The sequence below is a fragment of the Larimichthys crocea genome, chromosome XI (genome assembly GCF_000972845.2).
Source record: "Larimichthys crocea isolate SSNF chromosome XI, L_crocea_2.0, whole genome shotgun sequence".
NCBI classification, from domain to species: domain Eukaryota; kingdom Metazoa; phylum Chordata; class Actinopteri; family Sciaenidae; genus Larimichthys; species Larimichthys crocea.
The window spans coordinates 23,561,862-23,581,553 of record NC_040021.1 but is presented as its reverse complement, the minus strand read 5'-3'; the positions used below and the strand labels follow the sequence as shown (position 1 = coordinate 23,581,553).

General features: G+C 40.6%; 2 protein-coding genes and 1 long non-coding RNA gene across 3 annotated transcripts; 1 reads left to right on the top strand and 2 right to left on the bottom strand.

Moving 5' to 3' along the window:
* Positions 1-1,581: 1,581 nt before the first annotated feature.
* On the bottom strand, positions 1,582-5,549 carry LOC113746824 (uncharacterized). Its single transcript, XM_027283883.1, has 3 exons — positions 5,331-5,549; positions 2,502-4,207; positions 1,582-2,214 (listed from the first exon to the last, which is right to left on the bottom strand). Exons 2-3 carry the CDS (start codon positions 4,174-4,176, stop codon positions 1,943-1,945), a joined length of 1,947 nt encoding a protein of 648 aa, XP_027139684.1. The 5' UTR covers positions 4,177-4,207; positions 5,331-5,549; the 3' UTR covers positions 1,582-1,942.
* Positions 5,550-9,116: 3,567 nt separating this feature from the next.
* On the bottom strand, positions 9,117-12,170 carry LOC113746825 (uncharacterized). The gene is made up of 3 exons (XR_003463144.1): positions 11,615-12,170; positions 11,395-11,482; positions 9,117-10,431 (listed from the first exon to the last, which is right to left on the bottom strand). It is a non-coding gene; the product is annotated as an uncharacterized LOC113746825 (long non-coding RNA).
* Positions 12,171-12,328: 158 nt separating this feature from the next.
* Positions 12,329-18,052, top strand: mpdu1b (mannose-P-dolichol utilization defect 1b). Its single transcript, XM_019273503.2, has 7 exons — positions 12,329-12,508; positions 13,141-13,206; positions 15,111-15,243; positions 15,332-15,417; positions 16,141-16,259; positions 16,713-16,823; positions 17,413-18,052. The coding sequence occupies exons 1-7, from the start codon at positions 12,382-12,384 to the stop codon at positions 17,548-17,550; spliced, it is 780 nt and encodes a 259-aa protein (XP_019129048.2). The 5' UTR covers positions 12,329-12,381; the 3' UTR covers positions 17,551-18,052.
* The last annotated feature ends 1,640 nt before the right edge of the window (positions 18,053-19,692 follow it).

Genomic DNA, 19,692 nt, shown 5'->3' with positions numbered 1-19,692 from the left:
TGGGTGAACCAGTACAATAAAAACTTACTGCGTGCTTGGAACGGCAATATGGACATTCAGTATGTCACAAACGCTTTTTCAGTTGTGGTCTATATAATTTAATTAAATTCAATTTTATTTGTATAGCCCAAAGTCACAAAGTACATTTGCCTCAGAGGGCTTTACAATCTGTACAGGGAGTGACACCCTCTGTCCTTAGACCCTCGGTTCCAGTGAGGAAAAACTTGCCCACAAAAAACCTTTAACAGGGAAAAAAGGTGGAAGAAACCTCAGGAAGAGCCACAGAGGAGGGATCCCTCTCCCAGGACGGACAGACGTGCAATGGATGTCACGTGTACAGGACAAATCAACACAAACATATTGTATAATTACAATGACTGACAAAGTGCCCCCGGCAAGCTAATCCTATGGCAGCATAACTAAGGGATGACCTGAGCCAGCCCTAACTATAAGCTTTATCAAAAAGGAAAGTCTTAAGTCTATTCTTAAAAGTGTTGACCGTGTCTGCCTCCCGAACCCAGAATGGTAGTTTCAGCGCCGGTTCTGGCCACATTTGCACCCTGGGCGATATCGGTCTGTAGTTGGCTAAGACCTCTGGGTCTAGAGTGGGCTTTTTAAGATATAGATGTGTCTGACTTTAAACAGTCAGCTATATATTGTGACAATAAAATCACCTTGGCTATAGAAAGCATGCCTGTCTTTAAGTTTGTAAAGACTTTGTCATGTGATGTAAACCCTGTTTGCACAATAGCACTGCATAATGTGCATAGTTTAAAGGCACACATTTTGGATATTGAAGCACATAAAGCCCTAATGAAAGCTGACTGTATTTGCTTAACAGAGACATGGCTTGGTGTAAACACAAAAGAAGAACCACAACTTGCAGGACACGTTTTCCACCACAATCCACGAGGGAACTGTTACGATGACTCTGACCCAATGTTTGCAGTGCTCAAACAACAACAAAGAGGTGGAGTAGGTATGTACTGTTCAGAAAACATTGATGTGCAGGTGTTACTTCCAGAAAAGTGCAACATTGAATGGCTGTATTTCGAAATGCAACATGTAAATTTGTGTGCTGCTGTTGTGTACAGGCCAAACTCCTATAAGATTGACATGTCTCGACAGAAGTTATTGCAGGTCATCTTTCACCTTGACAAGCATGCTGGTAGAAAAATGATCATCTTCCATTCAAAAGTTACTGGAGCAGCATGGCTACACTCAACATGTGCGACAATGTACAACTGAAAAAGGTACATTAATAGATCATGTCTATGTGAAAGACACAGAGGATGTAATTGTTGAAGTTACACAGATATACTTACAGCTTTCATGATGCTGTACTTATTTAACTGCTATATGTTTTTCCCACAAAAAAACCTTACTGACTACTGACTGACTACAACTATAGAAATGTATGTGCAGTTATGTTATCGAGCACGCAGTTACTATTACATGTCACATTCTGTCCAAGTAATGTTGTTTGAAAACAGAGCTGGGCACAAATACATCATAAAGTATTTTGATACAAAATACAAATACTTGGTCAAAAAATGTATCAAAATAAAATACAAAAATACTGGTCTAGAAAATGTATCAAGATAAAATACAAGTATTTTGTATTTTGAAAATACAAAAATACACATGAAATAATGCCAGGATTTTCTTTTATTCTTCTTATTATAACAACAAAACATTGCTTGTGAATGGTGGTACTCCATCACCTTAAAGTTATTTCTCAAAAAAAGTACTCTTCAAGCTGAAATTTGTTTGCTTGCACTGAACTATGAGTACAATGACATGTAAAAGTCAGTGTTTCGGTCTGCATTTGAAACTGAGGAGCATACAGCAAATAAAAGTGGAGGTTGCTAAATTGAAATCCAAAGATTAAAAAAATTAAGCTACAAAACAGAAATCACAGACCAGTTAGAGCAGTAAGTGTTCAGTTGTTTTTCAGGAAAACCAACTTCTCGAGCATTTCAGGTGTCAACGAGCGTCTGTGAGGCCGGTTGACAAGTCCAGCGAAAGAAAACAAACGCTCGACTGGGGCTGATGATGGTAGTGTGGTGTTGAATCTAACAAAGAGACGTTTTATTAAAGGATATGAATCCAGGGAAGACAGGTCCTTCCTAGGATCTTCCAGGAAGTGCAGGGTCTCCAATTCTGCCTTGCTGTGGCTCGGCAGGGTTTCATCCTGCATCTGGTTGTCTGGTCCTGTAAAAATTGAAGACAACACACAAGGGGCATACAGGGCCAATCAGAGACAGCAACCTGGTTCTCACCAGACAGGACAAACAGACAGATGAACAACAACCAGAGTGCAACATCTGGCCGAACACCATCCTGTGGACCAGATAATCATAAATATGGCATTCTTCATATAAATTAAAGTATAAATAGTATAAGTTCAAGTATGAATACAGAAATTGGCACTAAAGCTACAAACATGTTAGTGTACATGACTTATTTATTATTTTTAAGTGGAAATAAGTACTTCTCACCTTGATCAGCAAACACAAAGAATTCGTCATTCCCCTCGCTTGTGCTTGATGTTGTGATGTCACTTTCTGACAGCAGACCCATTTCGTCAGCTGAGTGCAGCATCAGTTGTTGTATTCTTTTCTTTTCTAAAGCCAACCTTGGGGGTAACCATCGCATTTTAAAATATGGATGCGTTGTTGTTGCCAAGATGGCCTCGTTAACATCATGCTCCAGCTGCAAGAAGTTCAAGAATCGCTTTCTGAAGCCCGCTATTGTAGCTTGTAGCACATGTGAACAGAAGCGCAGGTTTGAAGCTTGCAGGTCGTCAAGCTTTGCTTGTATCGCAAACAGAGTGGGCAAAAGCTCGCCATAGTAGCAAGAGGTTTGACCTTGAAGACGATCAATTGAGATGGCAATAGGTCTCAACACTTTGCAAAATTCTTCAATGTAGTCAAGTTCCATTTCCCTGAATGGTGGAAGTTGCAGGGCAATCATGGCATTAGGGAGCTTGTCACGTAAGAATGACAGCTGGCTCAAGGCGTCATACAGGGAGTTCCACCTTGTAATGCAGGGTGTCTTCAGTTGCTGTTCAATTACTTCGCCTAGCGTTTCAGCACTCTTTGGTCTACCAGATGCTGTCCACAGTGCTGAGCACTTGGCCATCGTTGAATGATTCAGCCTGCTGAGAGTAGCATTGCTGGTGATCAATTTCTTGACATCTGTAGTTGAGATTAAACTGAGTGTATGTGTTGCACACCGGACGTGTGGTGGTAAAATGATGGAACATTCAGATGTGTCTTCTCTCTCAGGGTCTATGACCAGGAAGGTCAGTTCTTCGTCCAGCTCTTCAACTTCATCTGGATCACTTGTTTTTCCAGTGACACTGAACTCCACAAAGGCCTTTGCGAAGTTGGACGCATTGTCAGTCACTGTAGACACTATAGTGTCTGAAGACAGCCCATACTCTGTGTGAATCTCATCCAAAAGCTCAGCTATTCGGTTATAAGTATGTGGGCTGGGAAAATGCCTAACAGCAAGAGCGGCTGATTGCCTTTCCAGTGTGTCTCCATTTATCCAATGCACTGTTGCTCCCAAATAGCTGGTTTTCTTTGTAGACCAAATATCAACTGTTGTACTAACATGTTGCACATTTCTGAGCCTTTCTTTCAGGGCAGCTTTTTTCGCCAGAAATTCCTCGTCAATCCTTCGTCCTAGTGTGCGTCTGGACATAACATTTGCACCAGGGGTAAGGCCTTGCACAAGGTCAATGAATTCGGGTTGTTCAACTGTGGCAAGTGCGTGCATGCCTTTGACAATAAAGGATTTGACAAGGGAGTCAACCTTAGTTTGTGGTATTGATGGGCTGGCATGATCGAACAAACGAGTCTGCCTGAAAGTTTTTGATTTTTTCTTTTGGCCACTGGCATATTCCTTTTTATGATTTTCAAATTCCTCTATTTTTTCTGGATGCCGTCTTTTCAAATGCGTCTTGAAATTTGTTGTTGCGACATACGAGCCACAAATAATTACTTTCTTGGTAGTGCAGAGTTGGCACTCCGCTTCAATCTTTCCACTTTGATTTTGAGATACAACTTTGAAGAATTTTCCATCCAATATAGCACACTTCGACCCATCTGAAGATGTGGTGGCTTGAGGCTCATCTGACACCTCTTCATTGCTGTGATCATCACTCATTTCAGTTCAACAGGACCGCCTTCATTTCACACTAAATTTTTAAAAAAAAAAAGTTAGTTGATATTCAGACACACACTTAAATCACATCATCACAAAAAAGGAAATTTAATCAGAAATAATAGGCAGTGACTCCAGATCTACGAATCTACAGATATAGGATTAGTTTTCAATTAATACATTAATATGAAAGAATTAATATGCTTAAGAAATCTTAATATAGCCTACAACATGCCTGGTCTCTGATGGACAATGACAATAAACAGGCCTACATAAGCCAAGTGTGAATAGCCAATGCTTTGAATCTGAATCATATGTAGTTCAAAGATTGTGAAAATTTATAGTAAAAGATATGCCAAGCCCTTCAATATCACACTTTCCTAATATAATTTTCATAATATACTCTATTGGCTACAGTATGCCTACAATTTGCAATGATTTAGGCCTTGCCTTGGCGATTACAAAGATTTTTAATGAGTAGACCGTAATACTTTACTGACTGGTTATGGTTTTGTGTGCAAATCATTGATCATAACAATTAGGCACAACTTCTGGGCTCATCTGAATTTTGGCTAATAGAATTTGGTCTCGAGCCAGGTCTGTCACTATGTGGAGGGAACATGCCTCGACAGGTCCCACAACACCAGTAAACAGAAACAGGCCGGGGTTGTTTCCGCTATGAACATATATTTGACACTATTTGTAGATCATGCAAACTGATACTTTCTCGTTGCACATCAAACAATATGGCCAGTGTTCCTGTGTAGCCTAGGCTGCCGATCGCTAGGTAGGCAGGCAACAAAAAAAACTGACCAAGGTCAAGCTATCCGACAGAGAAAGCTGCATGACTGCCTCGTCATCATCCTCATCACTGCCATATCGTGTTTAATTTACCTTTTGCGAGTCAGGCACGTTTGACCTGTCTGCTCGATATTTGATAAGTTATCCTCTAAGAAAAAAGATCGCTGACCTAAGCAACTTGTTAATCAACCGACCGTCATCTATCTACAACCTGTGCATATCAAACACACTCACCATTAATGAGTAGGCCCTATGCTAACAATTAATGTATGCCCTAGCTCGTGCTTATTGTGTAATTTGGTTGACAGTGTGTGTGTGGGAAGACGGAACCATATATTTTTCACAAAGCATTTCACCTTAGTGTTGTTTCCATGCCTCGAAAAGCCCGCTTGTTGGTACAGTGTCTCTTCGCCATTCACTGCTGTTGTGACTCTCGTAGCGCGGAAACAGCAAGATCCCATTCAAGCCTCAATGGGCGTGTCACGTGATTTAGGCGTACGTCTTGACTCGTGGTGATTGTTTACGTATCCAGTCTCACATTTAGGCTGGTTTAATCAGGCTAGATTGATTGACGCTTATCTTTTACTGATTCAATAATAATAAATAGAAAAGTATTTTTGTATTTTAAATACTCAAATACAGTACCTCAAAGCATTTAAATACAAACTAATTCTTAACAAACTTGTAAAATACAAATTACAAAATACACTAAAGTATTTTAAATACGTATTTTAAGTACTTGTATTTGAAATACTGCCCAGCTCTGTTTGAAAACACAAGTGGTAGCAATAACAAAGTGTAACACTAAACAGCTTCTTGTAATTGATGAGAAAGATTTATAGGTTATTTCCCAATCAAGCGAAAATGATGAACCAACCTCTAAATGCTGGAACATTAAATAGATGTATGACTGCTACAAGTACTTATTTATTTGTATACTGTTGACTTGTGACCTATACGCAATGTGATTTCATAACCAACTGTGTTAAGAGGTAATGTAATAAGTAATAAGATGCATATTTACTACATTAAGTAATATGTTTTGGTTACAAAAGTGTTGCAAAATAGTTCTTCCCTTGAATTTTATGTTGTAACATATGTTATACTGCTTTACTAAACAATGAACTTTGTGACTTACACATAGTTGTATAAATATATAGTCCATTCAAGCCATTTTTTCTAACTGGACATGAGGTATGCCACTGGTTTGTCAACATACAGATGTAGCAACTTAAAAGTTCCCGTGTTTCCGTGACGGAACCGTGACGGGACCGTGGCTGTTCCGTCACAGGTCCTGTCAAGGTCCTTGGCTGGTGCGTGACCGAAATGTAATCCCCCGCGATGACGTAGTCAGTGAGGCCCCGACTGGAAACGCCCCTAAGCAGTCTGTGTGAAAACCAGCTGCAATGCCTCATTTGTCCACGGGGAGGAGCAGTGATGTTCCGCTCTCACCGTCGACTGTCTAAAGACACATCTGAACAGATACGCCGGGGTGAGCTGATCAGCTGATCAGCGGATCAGTTGATGGAAAAAAAAAAAAAGTTGTGATAAGATAACAGTGAGGCAGCAACAAGAACATGCCAACATAAACGCGTTATTAAAGAAAACTCCGCTCGTAACGTCCGTAACATAGCCTAGATGTTGTTGATTTAAACAGTGACCATAGGCTAAATGGCGTAAAGCGCAAATCGAAAGAATTACGGGTGAATCAAGTATGAAATAAGTCAAGTATTTTTGGTTTTAATAAAGTTTGCAGTATAAGCTTACGAAACCATCAAACATATATTTAGGCATTCCATGAAAGACTTTATTCGCAAGGAGGCTAAGCCAGGCACAAAACAGGAGCTCGTCGCGGACATACAGACGTTTTGGGAAAGGAGAGTCACCGTGGACTTTTGCAACAGACTTCTCTCTGGACTTTAAAAAGCTGTGCCGTGTATTATTATAATGGAGGGAGGCATAGTGGAAAATAAACAGTGGTGTCCATGTAGAATAAAAACATAACATATATACTGCAAACTTTATTAAGACCAAACATACTTCACTTATTTCATACATATTGTAACGGGCTGTGTATACACTGTGGCTGTTGAGTTGTGTTCAGTAAGTTAGGCTGCAGTGTATGGGGTGACGCCTGGGGGGGTGGCGTTGTTAGAGGCTGTGAAGCCTGTCAGTCATGGCAGTTGCCATGGCGATGAGGGGCACGAAGTAGCTAATGTGTTAATGTTATATGCTGCTGTGCTTGCCTGGTTTTATTGTTTTTTTGCCGTTGGCTACGGCCACAGGAGCCTGTGATCCAGATTAGGAATAAAGTCCAGCAAAACCAGTTGCTTCGTAGTTTCATTGTTCCGGGTCACTACAATATTCTTTCCATTTACGCCATTTAGCCTATGGAATGGACGAAAATGAAAAGGAGTCATTCATGTTCATGAACACACTCAAATCACAAGGCTGCTGTATAGTATGCAGTACTCAAACCAGCTGCATTCTCCGCTCTGTGATCTGTGACACTGGGAGACCAAAAAGCCCATCAAGTGCAAACAATGAGATGCTAATGAGGTTTGTATGGTTTACCTGGCCTAAAGCGTGCACTACAGTAAATACCTGCATAACAAAGGGCTTCCAAAACGCTCGTCTCTGCAGCTCTATGTCGCACAACAACAACGAGCCCTCCCCTCCAAATAAACTGTTAATTAAAAATAAACCATCGCTTGTATCTGCAGGTCTGACACACAGGCCTGGCAGCCCTGAGACGTCCGAACCGTTTTTTGTAACTTTTTTAAGGGTTAGTTTGTTGTTTACATGCAGATAAACGAGAGAGAGGCGCGAACACAAGAGAAGAGACGCTCCTGTAATTATGCAAAGACTAGTGGTGGCCATAGATTAGTCGCGCCAATCAAACAGCTGATTGCGCCAATGCCGGCCGGCATTAGCGCGATCAGCTGTTTCTCTGAGTAAACAAAGGCAGCTGTCCAGGTGGAAGCGGCATTTAAAAAACATCACCAAGAAAAACCACGAGAAAAACATGACAAAAGCACAAAACTCTCTAAACTGCTATAGAGATCAGGACTCCACGGAGTTACAGTGAAGAAAACAAAAACGAACAAAAGAGAAAAAAGTAAAAAAGTAAAAAAGCGACCTGAGAGGCTGGAACAGCTTTGCAAATAGATTAATGGTGATATTTTTTTATCGCCCGATAAGAGTCTCACGTTAACGCAGCACGTTAACGCCGATAACGGCCCACCGCTAGTAAAGACAGAACAGCCTAGATGTTGTTGATTTGGTGAATGCTGACATGTTAGATATAAACACCTTAAATTTAATTTCAATTCATGTACACGCTCAAATTATACGGCTACTGTACAGTATGCAGTAGTCAAACCAGCTGCATTTTCCGCTCTGTGATCTGTGACACTGAGAGACCAAAAAGCCCATTACTGTAAGCGCAAACAAAAGGTTGAGCAACGAGAATGCTAACGAGGTGTGTAAGCTACGTCATCTCCAGGTAGAACAACTGTAAAAAAGTTCTGTGAGAGAAGCGCCATCTCCTGGTCATACCCTGTAATTACACGAATGGGTGGAGTTACAGTAAAAAATAGACACGCCCGGGAGAAGGAGGGGGGTCTCTCCTTTCCCGGGACTTTGCAGGGAACCGGCTGGAAGTCAGCTGGAAGACGGCTGCCATTCAGCTGGCGTTCAGCTTGAACGGGAACTTTTAAGTTGCTACTACTACTACACAATCAAGTCATTATTTGTTGTGCATGTTATCTTTATATGTGATGTATATGATGTGGACAGCTCAATTTTGAGAGTAATCTTAAATATACATATATGTGTCCAATTCTGTTCATTCCATTTTCTGTATATTTTCAATGAAATGTGTTGTCTGTGTATGAAATATGGTACATGATATGCTACTAGAAAAATAATTGATGACATATTACAAAATGCATGCCTTTGACAACACAAATACTATGATCAAAAGCAAAACTTTGCTAAACTTGTATAAGCTATTTAGAATTATCTTGCTGCAAAACAAAAAGACAGGGCAGAAGAGGAATCACACTATGTAAGTATTTCTGTTTTTAATGAGCATTCTGAATGTTATGCATACTTTTTTTGGAAATACTGTTGGCCATAAATGAAGGCATGTATCTTGTCTTTTACCTGTTAACCAAAAGTATGTGCACTGTTGTGAAACACACTACGTTCCATTGAGAGGCTCGTGGCCAGTGGCACAGGCATTCACAGACAACCAGACAGGTCAGAGGTCAGCTGTCCCAGAAGAGGAATCCTGCTATGTAAGTATGTCTTATTTTCAAAAAAACATACTGAATGTTATGCATATGTATGAATACATAGTTCATAATGTTAACAGACATTCCCTTTGCATTTTAATATTTGAACATGTAAGTAACAACATAGACAGTTTTAATTACAACAGTACCAATTTGCGTCATAAGAGGGTGCTCTAACACCAGTGGATCAAAATGAGAAAATCTGCTCTGCTCTGTGCCTGTGCAGATAACAAACACGCTGAGTAACAGCAAGTAGCTAACTACTCGCTTGTGTTTGAATCCACAAGTGTGCAAAATGTATGATTTAAAAAATTAGGATCAGTTCAACTATGAACCTGTAAACAGTATATCACAACCATTAAGTGGAGGTTGGAATTGTACAACCTGCACATTATTGTTTAGTATCAAATGTTTGCGCCTACAAAAACAGCTAAACCAGAGTGTATGTGTATGTTTGAGGTTTCATCAGCATAAACATAGCTGGTTATGAGTTACAGTTTGGTTATATATTGAGAAAAATCCACACGTAATTTGTGCAATTGTGCATATATGTAAACATGTAAACCTGTGCAAAGAATAAACATGCTGAGTAGTAGCACGTAGCTAACAGCTCTGTCATGTTTGAATGCACAGCTTCACAGGGACCCCATAACTCAGGCACTCAGGCTCCAGTCACAGACTCATCTACTTCATCCATTTCCTGCTCAAACACCTGGATTTCAAGTTGTAGGCTGCTTTGGCAAATCGTGTTAAACCACAAAAACATCCAAGTGCTGTCTACTACCATTCATGTTTTCAAGTCATCATTCTCAGTCATTGAGTAAGTATGCATGGGTTTTTCATGTAATTGTCTTTTTCAAAAATAAGTGTTATAAATGCTATGTGTCTTGGTCAAAGTTTACCTCAAAACATTGCTCATGATTAGTCATGGTGCTTTCTCACACATATCCATTCACATAATTCTTTTTACAGATCTGTTCTACTGATCCTGAATGGTCCATGTCCTGCTCAGATGCTCCAAAGCTACTGTGACGACTGCAACACGCATGCACACATTCAGGTCATGTGTGTGTTCTGCCTTTGTACCAACAATGATGTCTGCGGACACTCATGGAACTCTCAGTCTTCTCTCAGTTGTCTTTATTCTCCTGGACTTCACCTGCCCACACATCATACAAGAACATCAGTAGTATAGGAGAAGTCGTGGTTCAATAGCCACACCACAGCCCACAAAACCATTTGTTTCAGTGACAGGGCCACATTACATTGATCCAGCTCTTGCATCAGTGAAGCTTGCTTACATTTAAATGTATTTTTCTTTACCTACATGGGGCTCTTCCAACCAACAAGTATTAATCTTGTTTTTAAGTACTATTTTGACTTTTGCTTTATTTTCAGTAAACAGACTCAGAACCATTCAGTAGAGTACTTCATTACTTTATCCACAAACAGCATCTTTCCCTCACTGTTCTTCAAAACTATTTGAAATGAGACATGAGGTACTTCATTGTTTTGTACTGTTTGTTTTGTATTTGAATATCTTCAGTATGTTATACTTTGTTTTCATGGTTACCTTGAATAAAAAATTACAATGTGGGCTTTAGCCTCTATGACGCCTGTTGTATGTTTCCCAAATGTTTTTTTTATTTGCTTTACAGTATTAGTATTTACATGTATTTTTTAACAGAAAAAAGAATCATGGTTTCACACCCCTTATCTTGAACTTACAACTTTGCCATCTTTACAATTATGTGCAATTGTTATACATAACTACAGTTGAAACTAGAAGTTTATATACACTGTATAACAAGACACATATGCTTTTTCACTGTCTGACATGAATTAAGATTAAACTTTTCCACTTTTAGGTCAGTTAGGATTACCAAAATTATTTCTATTTGCTAAATGCCAGAATAATGAGAGAAGGGTTTTTTAAGACAATTTCTTATTACTTTCTTTAAAGTCCTAAGTTTACATACACTAAGATTACTTTGCCTTTAAACAACACCATGGGAATGTCCACCCATCATACTGCTCAGGAAGGAGATGGGTTCTGTGTCCCAGAGATTAACGTGCTTTGGTCCGAAATGTGCATCTTAACCAAAGAACAAAAGCAAAAGACCTTGTGAAGATGCTGGCTGAAGCTGTAAGAGTGTGTCAGCCCACCGACATGGGCTGAAAGGCCGCTCTGCCAGGAAGAAGCCATTACTCTAAAAGAAACATAACACAGGGACCAAGACATCAATTTTTGGAGACATGTCCTGTGGTCTGATGAAACTATAATCAAACTTTTTGGCAATAATGACCATTGTTACATTTGGAGGAAAAAGGGGCTTGCAAACCTGAGAACACCATCCCAACTATGAAATACGGCGGTTGCAACCCCGTGTTGTGGGGTTGTTTTGCTGCAGGAGGGACTGGTGCATTTCACAAAACAGATGGCATCATGAGGAAAGAACAAAGAACAATATTTTGGAGTGGCCATCACAAAGCCCGATCTCAATCCTATTGAAAATGTATGGGCAGAGCTGAAAAGGCATGTGCGAGCAAACTTGGATCAGTTACATCAGTTCTGTCGCGGGGAATGGGCCAAAATTCTGCCAACTATTGTGAAAAGCTTGTGGAAGGATATTTAAAAGGTTTGACCCAAGTCATACAGTTTAAACACAATGGTACTAAATACTAATGAAATGTATATAAACTTCTGACTTTCAAGAAAGTAACAAGAAATTGTCTAAAAAAAATCATTCTCTCATTATTCTGGCATTTAGCAAATAGAAATAGTTTTAATCATCCAAATTTACCTAAAACAGGAAAAGTTTAATCTGATTTCATTTCAGACAGTGAGAAAAAAAACTCACTATGTCTTTTTATACAGTGTATGTACAATTCTGAAGAAACTCAATGGGCTTCGCTGCATGGACCCCAATAATAATAATAATAATAATAATAATAACAATAATAGTGGGGTCTTGGCACCACTCGGTGTTTGGGCTGATAATAACTAACAACAACAAATAGCATCCAGCGGAACCATTGTATAATCGCGCGTGCTGGTGGGACTCTTTCTGTGTTGCACACTGAAAGGTAACGTCACACAAACCTCCCCATGGCGGAGCAGACGCAGGCAGGTGGAGGCTCGTCCTTCATGGACCCTCTCAAAGGCTTTCTGCTGACGTACTTCATGCCGGAGTCATGCTACGACCAGTTCTTTCTCAACTTCAACTTCCTGGACGGTAAGAGGCGGGCTGGGTTGAAATGGCGGGAGTTCCGGTCAGTTCGGTACTGAAGGTGACGTCAGCTGTGTCGGTGTGTGACGGTGACGTCACGCTGAGGAGGAAAGAAGTGATCCATTCATTGAATGAACACACTCGGCAGTGTAAAGAGGAGTTACTCAGTCAGCTTAAACACGTCACAAAGCGTTACTCAGAGTTGCCTTATTACAGCAGGTTATACACATTACAATCTGACCGCTGATATGAAATATTATTCTACACTTCCTGTTATCTGAGTGAGCGTGGCCTCCTGAAAGCAGGTGTTCATCTTTAACACTGACTGAGAGAACAGACTCTGCGTCACTGCTGACACTGAGACAGGTCTCTGTACAATCAAGTCAACTTTCTCCTGATCTATCTGAAACATGTCATGTCAGGGTCAGATCAAAAAAAAAAAGAAATGAGTCTGATATTTAATCTAAGTGACTTTGAAGAGAAACATAATCTGAGCTCATGTTAACTTCAACCATTCGTGGTTAAATCCTCTGAGTGAAAATGGTTACAGTAAAAAATAACCCAGTAAAAATCTAGTAGTGAGTGAGACAGCCAGCTCAGTAATCTTCATTAATCTTCATATTTCTGTTTTGTTCCAGTACCATGTCTGAAGATTCTGCTGAGCAAAGGCCTGGGGATCGGCATCATCCTGGGATCAGTGATGGGTAAAACAACAACACTCACCTACTCTCCTCTTGGCTCTTAACTGTCTTCATGTGGACAAAGGAGTTAGTCTGAATCTAACATGTATATTAGTGGGACAGCACTGTGGTCCGGTGGTTGGATGGATAAATAAAAGTGGGTTTGGGTTGTTTTCTGTACTTTTCCAGTTAAGTTTGAGTCAAAGTGAAAAGATGTGCCCTGCATTCTCAGTCTACCACCTGACACCACACCAAAGTCCTTTCTCAAATGTAACACTTAAGTTTCTTTGCTTACACACCAAGGCTTAGACTTAGTCTGGGCGTATGATTATTCAATTACTTTTTAAAATCTAACACATACACTAGGGGATGCAAGAAATGAAAATTTTCGGCCAAAACCGAAACCAAATGAAAATTAAATGGTTGGCCGAATACCAAAACCAAAACCGAATATGAAATGCGGTTGTTAAATTTTTCACTATTTTTTTTTTACTATTTCATAAATAGCCTAGAATAAATTTGTAGACATGTTTTTTCAAAGAAAGTAAATGTTTATTTAATATCCTTCAAATATTCCAGTAGAATTTCCAGTTAGTATAATTATTATTTCATTTATACTGTTAGAAAGCCCATGTTTTAATCACTGTTAATTTGTTCTTGAAAGAAATACTATTTAGTTTTATATTTCCGGTGAATATCCATTTTTCCCTTGTTCATGAACGCATCATAGTCATTCCGACAGTCATGGAACGCACCTCGCATGTGTGAGACTCCGTAATGTAGAGAGTATATAAGCTCAGCTAAAGAGCAGTGTATGATGTATTTCTTGCCTGTGTTTTTCCTATATCCTGCATCGTGGGTTTATTGTGTGTGAATGAGAAAAGAATCAGCAACCCTGGCCAGATCACCGCGCACGTTGTTTCATTGCATCAATTGCATCACGCCACTATTCGGCCTTACTATTCGGCCACTTCACCGAAAGCTGAATGTGACATTTTTTGCAATATTTGGCCGAATACTTTTGATTGCTCAATATTCGGTGCATCCCTAACATACACACACAAATCAATCAGAGCACATGAGGCTAGATAATCCTAAATTAGCATATGACCTGTTGCTGACAAGCAATATAGTATTTAAACAGTCTGTCACACTGCTCAGTCCACAGAACACACCGGGTCTGCTTTACACTCCAAGCAAACTTGGAGAGGTGAGGACAGTGAGGACAAAACCTCAAAAGCTTGTTGGTGTGTCGTTCACTGCTCAACCTGTTTACAACTGTTCACATAAAGCAATAAAATAGTTTGTTTCCACACAATGTAGCATCTTCATGGAAATCTAGGCTGTGTCACTGGACATGTGGTAAAGAACATTTGTGTCAGTTATTTTCAGAAACATTCATCAGTGCACACAAACACGAGTAATGCTCCATCATAACAACAAGCAGCACTGCACACTGACTAACATGGAGGCACTTTGTATTTCATACTGAGCATGCTCAGTGTTGTTCTGTCAAACATCAAACCCAACATCACAGTTTAAGGGCACATACATAGACTGTACTCACCTTCGTATGGTTGCATTCATTACAGTGTACAGTGCTTACTAAAGTATGCCAAGCTTTTTCTGCCTGTACTGCCGGCTACACTTGACACAACACAAACAATGAAACGTGTCAAATCCTTAAAGCTCACATCAGATTAATGATCTGGTTTACTTCATCTTTAATCAGACAGGTCCTGATCTAAATCCAGATGTTGCAGCTGTAGACTGAATTTGTTCAGGCCAAACTCAACCATTGAGAACTTTGTCTTTGTTGTTTAATAGCATGCTATTAAAATGTTTTGTTGTGTGAAACAGTCTGAGTGGCCTGCTGAAGAATGTTTTCAGATACCTGCACTGTTTCCATGGTCTCTTGTTGTTCACAGTGAAGCTGCCGCAGATCTTAAAGCTGATGGGGGCAAAGAGCGCTGAGGGGCTGAGCTTCAAGTCCGTGCTGCTGGAGCTGCTGGCCATCACAGGAACAATGGCCTACAGTATCGCCAACAAGTTCCCTTTCAGGTTGGGCTATATTCCAGTCAGCTGTGAAGCTCACATCCATCCAGTAACAAACTGAGTAACATACTGAATGTGAATTTAAATCTCTTAGTGCCTGGGGCGAGGCTCTGTTCCTCATGCTGCAGACCGTCACCATCGGCTTCCTCATTCAGCACTATGGAGGCAGAACCAGCAGAGGTAAGGCTGCTGAGTCATGGTCAGAAGTTCAATTCCTTTTTATGATCTCACCCTCTTATCTGTTAACTGAAGAGTTGTGGCATAGATAAGTACTGAAACTAGGACCTGTGTTATGAAAAATGCCAAAACGTTTAACTGTAATAATAATAATCAGAATCCGATTTATTGTCAAATAAGTTTGCACTTACAAGGAATTAGTCTTAGTGTAGTTGGTGCAGAATAAACATTAAGTAAAAAATATAGGAAGAAAAAAGTATTAAATATAAATATATATACAATATCTTCTAAACTGAAAGAGGTGTTATGACTTGTAATAAGAGTGAGAGTTCACAGTATATTCTAAATGTGTAGGTATACAACAGGATGAAGTGCTCCCAAATAATAAACTTTATTTATATCGTGCCTTTCTCAACACAGTTACAAAGTGCTTTACAATAAAACAAACCACAAAACAATAGCAATACATTAAAAGCAATACATCAATAACAATTCAAATAAAGTGCAACATAGAGCATAAAAAGGTCAGCAAAGGATACAAGTTTGCAGCTCTGATCTCAGGCAGCTCGTTCCACAGTTTAGGAGCTCTAACTGCAAACATTCTGTCACCTTTGTGGACGTGAAGTGGAATGAAGTGTGAGGATCTCAGGGAGTGACAGGGAACATCGGGTACTAAAAGATAGACTAAATAACTGGCATCACCGTTTGCTGCTCCATTGTCTCCAGGTCTCCTGTTCCTGGTGGTGTATTTTGGCCTGCTGGTCCTCGTGCTGTCTCCAGTCACTCCCATGTCAGTGGTTACCTACATGCAGGCCTCCAACATGCCAGCCATCATCATCGGCAGGGTAGGCAAAGCAACACACGTCTGTACAACACATGCTGTACAACATGCAGCATATGGTCTGTGGTCACAGTGTGTTTGTTTGCTTTCTTTGTGGCTAGATTCAGATCAGAGTCTCATGAGTTCAGATCTCTGTCATCTGGAACAAGTCACATCGTGTCCTAAAAATGTTCACCCCTTCTTCCCCGAGTCACTACTTAGTCAAATCAGAATACACACACTGCACACTCTTTGACTCTGTGCACAGCGATACATTCAGATGTTTTCATCAGTATCTAGTAATCCTGTGATTGTCTGTTTCCATGGTTTCAGTACAAACAGGCAGTAATACACACTGACTTTCCATGTAACAAGAAAGAAAACCACTTTTGTAACATAAAGAAAAGTTCAACTAATTCACATGTGTACACACACACACACACCCCACAGGAGTATGACAGTGTGTGTGTTTCATCAGCTGATCCAGGCAGCCTCTAACTTCCGGAATGGACACACTGGCCAGCTGTCTGCTGTCTCGGTCTTCCTGCTGTTTGCTGGATCACTTGCTCGCATCTTTACCTCACTACAGGTAAGTGTAGTGTGTGTGCATCTCTCTCTAATATTATATATTCATTTATATATATGCGACTCTTCATGTACTTTCCATACATACGCACTCTAAGTACAGGAATCCTCTCACCTCCTCTTTTTGGACTGAACAAAAAACATGATATGAATTATGACACAGAGTTCCATCTTTTAACATCTATAGGTCAGCAGCTGCTTTACACATGTTTACTGGATAGAAAATGAAAATAAAAATAGCAGACATACACCGACAACCATTTCATTAAGTACAGTGATTCAATGCAACAACTCTGCCATAAATTCTGCTTTATGAAGCTGATAATGTTTCAGAGAGCTCATAATTCTACTTCATTGTCGTACAGTGCATTTTATTACAAGCTGTTTCTAATCCAGTATTATGGCCCTCATGTATGTAAATGTCCTGGTCAAAATATTATAAACACCTCTCAGTACCTCACCATTCCATAAAAGCTAGTGTGCTGCGCTGTGCTGTGCTGTGCTGTGCTACTTTAGCTCATTTTAGGACAGCTGGAAAATCTTCAAACATGTCACTGCAGTATGTTGTTTTGAGCTTTACTCTGTTTTTCCAGGAAACCGGAGACTCACTGATGGCCCTTACCTACGTCATATCCTCCGCCTGTAATGGCATCATCGCTCTGCAGGTTATGTACTACTGGAACAGCTCCCCAGAAAGCAAGAAGAAGAAGAAGAAGAAGAAGAGGGAGTAGGCAAAAGACAGCCACTAACCTTCTTTTCTTTCAATATCCAACTTTGGACGCTGTCAGTGAACAAATTGAAATGCATGTACAGAGCCATGGGGAAGTGTGGCTCATCAGGGAAGCTGCTGGTCGAACCCTCAGCTTTGAACTGAGGATGTGAATGTAACCTGCCGAGCAGATCTTCCATGCAGGCCCACTGGCCCCGACAGTCAGCTGGTTTTGAGTCCAGACTCCCGCTGTACAGCGTGTACAGTGTGCACACTCTTATTACATTCCTGTTGATCCAGTTTTCCTCTCTGCACTTTGACTGTTCCCCCTGCTTTCTTCAAATGTTTGGAAATGGTTCATGCACTTCCTTGTTTATTTTTCACATCCAAATCATCTTGATGATGAGAATAGTGATTCTCATCATCAAGAGAATTTTTTTTTAAACGTTTTCACCTCGGACAGATGTAAAAAATGTTTTCTTGTTTTGTCAGTTGACATAAACATTATTCCATATTACCAGTTACAGTTGTAATGTCTGTTCTATGCTCTGTATTTGGTGACTCATATTATGGGGTGATGCTAACATCCTCCAGGAACTGCCTGCATACTCTCGCCACATGAGGCTGGGCATTGTCGTGCACCAGGAGGAACCCAGGACCCACTGCACCAGCGTCTGACAATGGGTCCAAGGATTTCATTCTGATACCTAATAGCAGTCAGGGTTCCATTGTCTAACCTGCAGAGGTCTGTGCGTCCTTCCAGGGATATGCCTCCCCAGACCATCACTGACCCACCACCAAACTGGTCATGCTGAATGATGTTGCAGGCAGCATAACGTTCTCCACGGCGTCTCCAGACCTGTTCATGTCTATCACGTGCTCAGGTTGAACCTGCTCTCATCTGTGAAATCACACAGCACCAGTGGTGGACCTGCCAATTGTGGTGTTCTGTGGCAAATGCCAGTCGAGCTCCATGGTGCTGTGCAGTGAGCAAAGAGTCCAGTATAGGACGTCGGGCCCTCAGGTCACCCTCATGAAGTCGGTTTCTGAACCTCCTGTAGGTCTTTTGTAGGGCTCTGGCAGTGCTCATCCTGTTCCTCCTTGCACAAAGGAGCAGATACTGGTCCTCCTGATGGGTTAAGGACCTTCTGCGGCCCTGTCCAGGTCTCCTAAATGAACTAACCATCTCCTGGAATCTCCTCCATGCTCTTGAGACTGTGCTGGGAGACACAGCAAACCTTCTGGCAATGGCACATACTGATTTCCCACCCTGGAGGAGTTGGACTACCTGTGCAACCTCTGTAGGGTCCAGGTACTGCACCATGCTACCAGTACTGACTCTAGCAAAATGCAAAACTGATGAGAAATTGGTCAGAAAAGATGAGCAGGTAAAACATGTCAGCAGCCTCCACCTGTAAAACCATTCCTGTTTTGGGGGTCGTCTCATTGTTGCCCCTCTAGTGTACCTGTTGTTAATTTCATTAACACCAAAACAGATGGAAATGACAAATAATCCCCCCAACTACTTACCTGACCAGATCAGTATCTCAGAAGTTGAACTGACTTGATGCTATACTCTGATTAAAAAGTGTTCCTTTCATTTTTTTTGAGCAGTGTAGTATAGAAGGGATTAAAATTCTCGTCTCATCACAGGCCTCACATCCTGTGAATTTAAGTATGAGGTGTAACATATAACATGATGTGTGTATACTTTAGGATTAGTATTACAGTAATCTCAGACTTGTCACTGCTGCTCACCCACTCACTCAGTACTGGGAGACTCCTGTGATTTTAATGTGCTGAGGGGAACAGGAGAACCACAGGGTCAGCTCTGATGCACCAACCAAAGTCAAGTCCTTCAGCTCCACCTAAAGAAAGGTAAGTCAAAGTAAGTGAGTAAGACAAATCCTCTTCTGTTCAGTTTTCATGACAATTACTTTAGGGAGTAAATATGGTGTGTTTTATCATTTATTATTTGTATTTGATTAAACTTACAACTTATTCAGACTGATATGAATCCACTTCTTTTCATAAGAGCCTTTTTGCATAAACAACCTTGGGAGAACTGAAACAAGTTGGACAGACAGAGAGAACGACTATCACAACTGTTCTTGTTAACAGGTTCTCTTCACACGCTGCCTACTTTGATATAATGGAGAGTTAT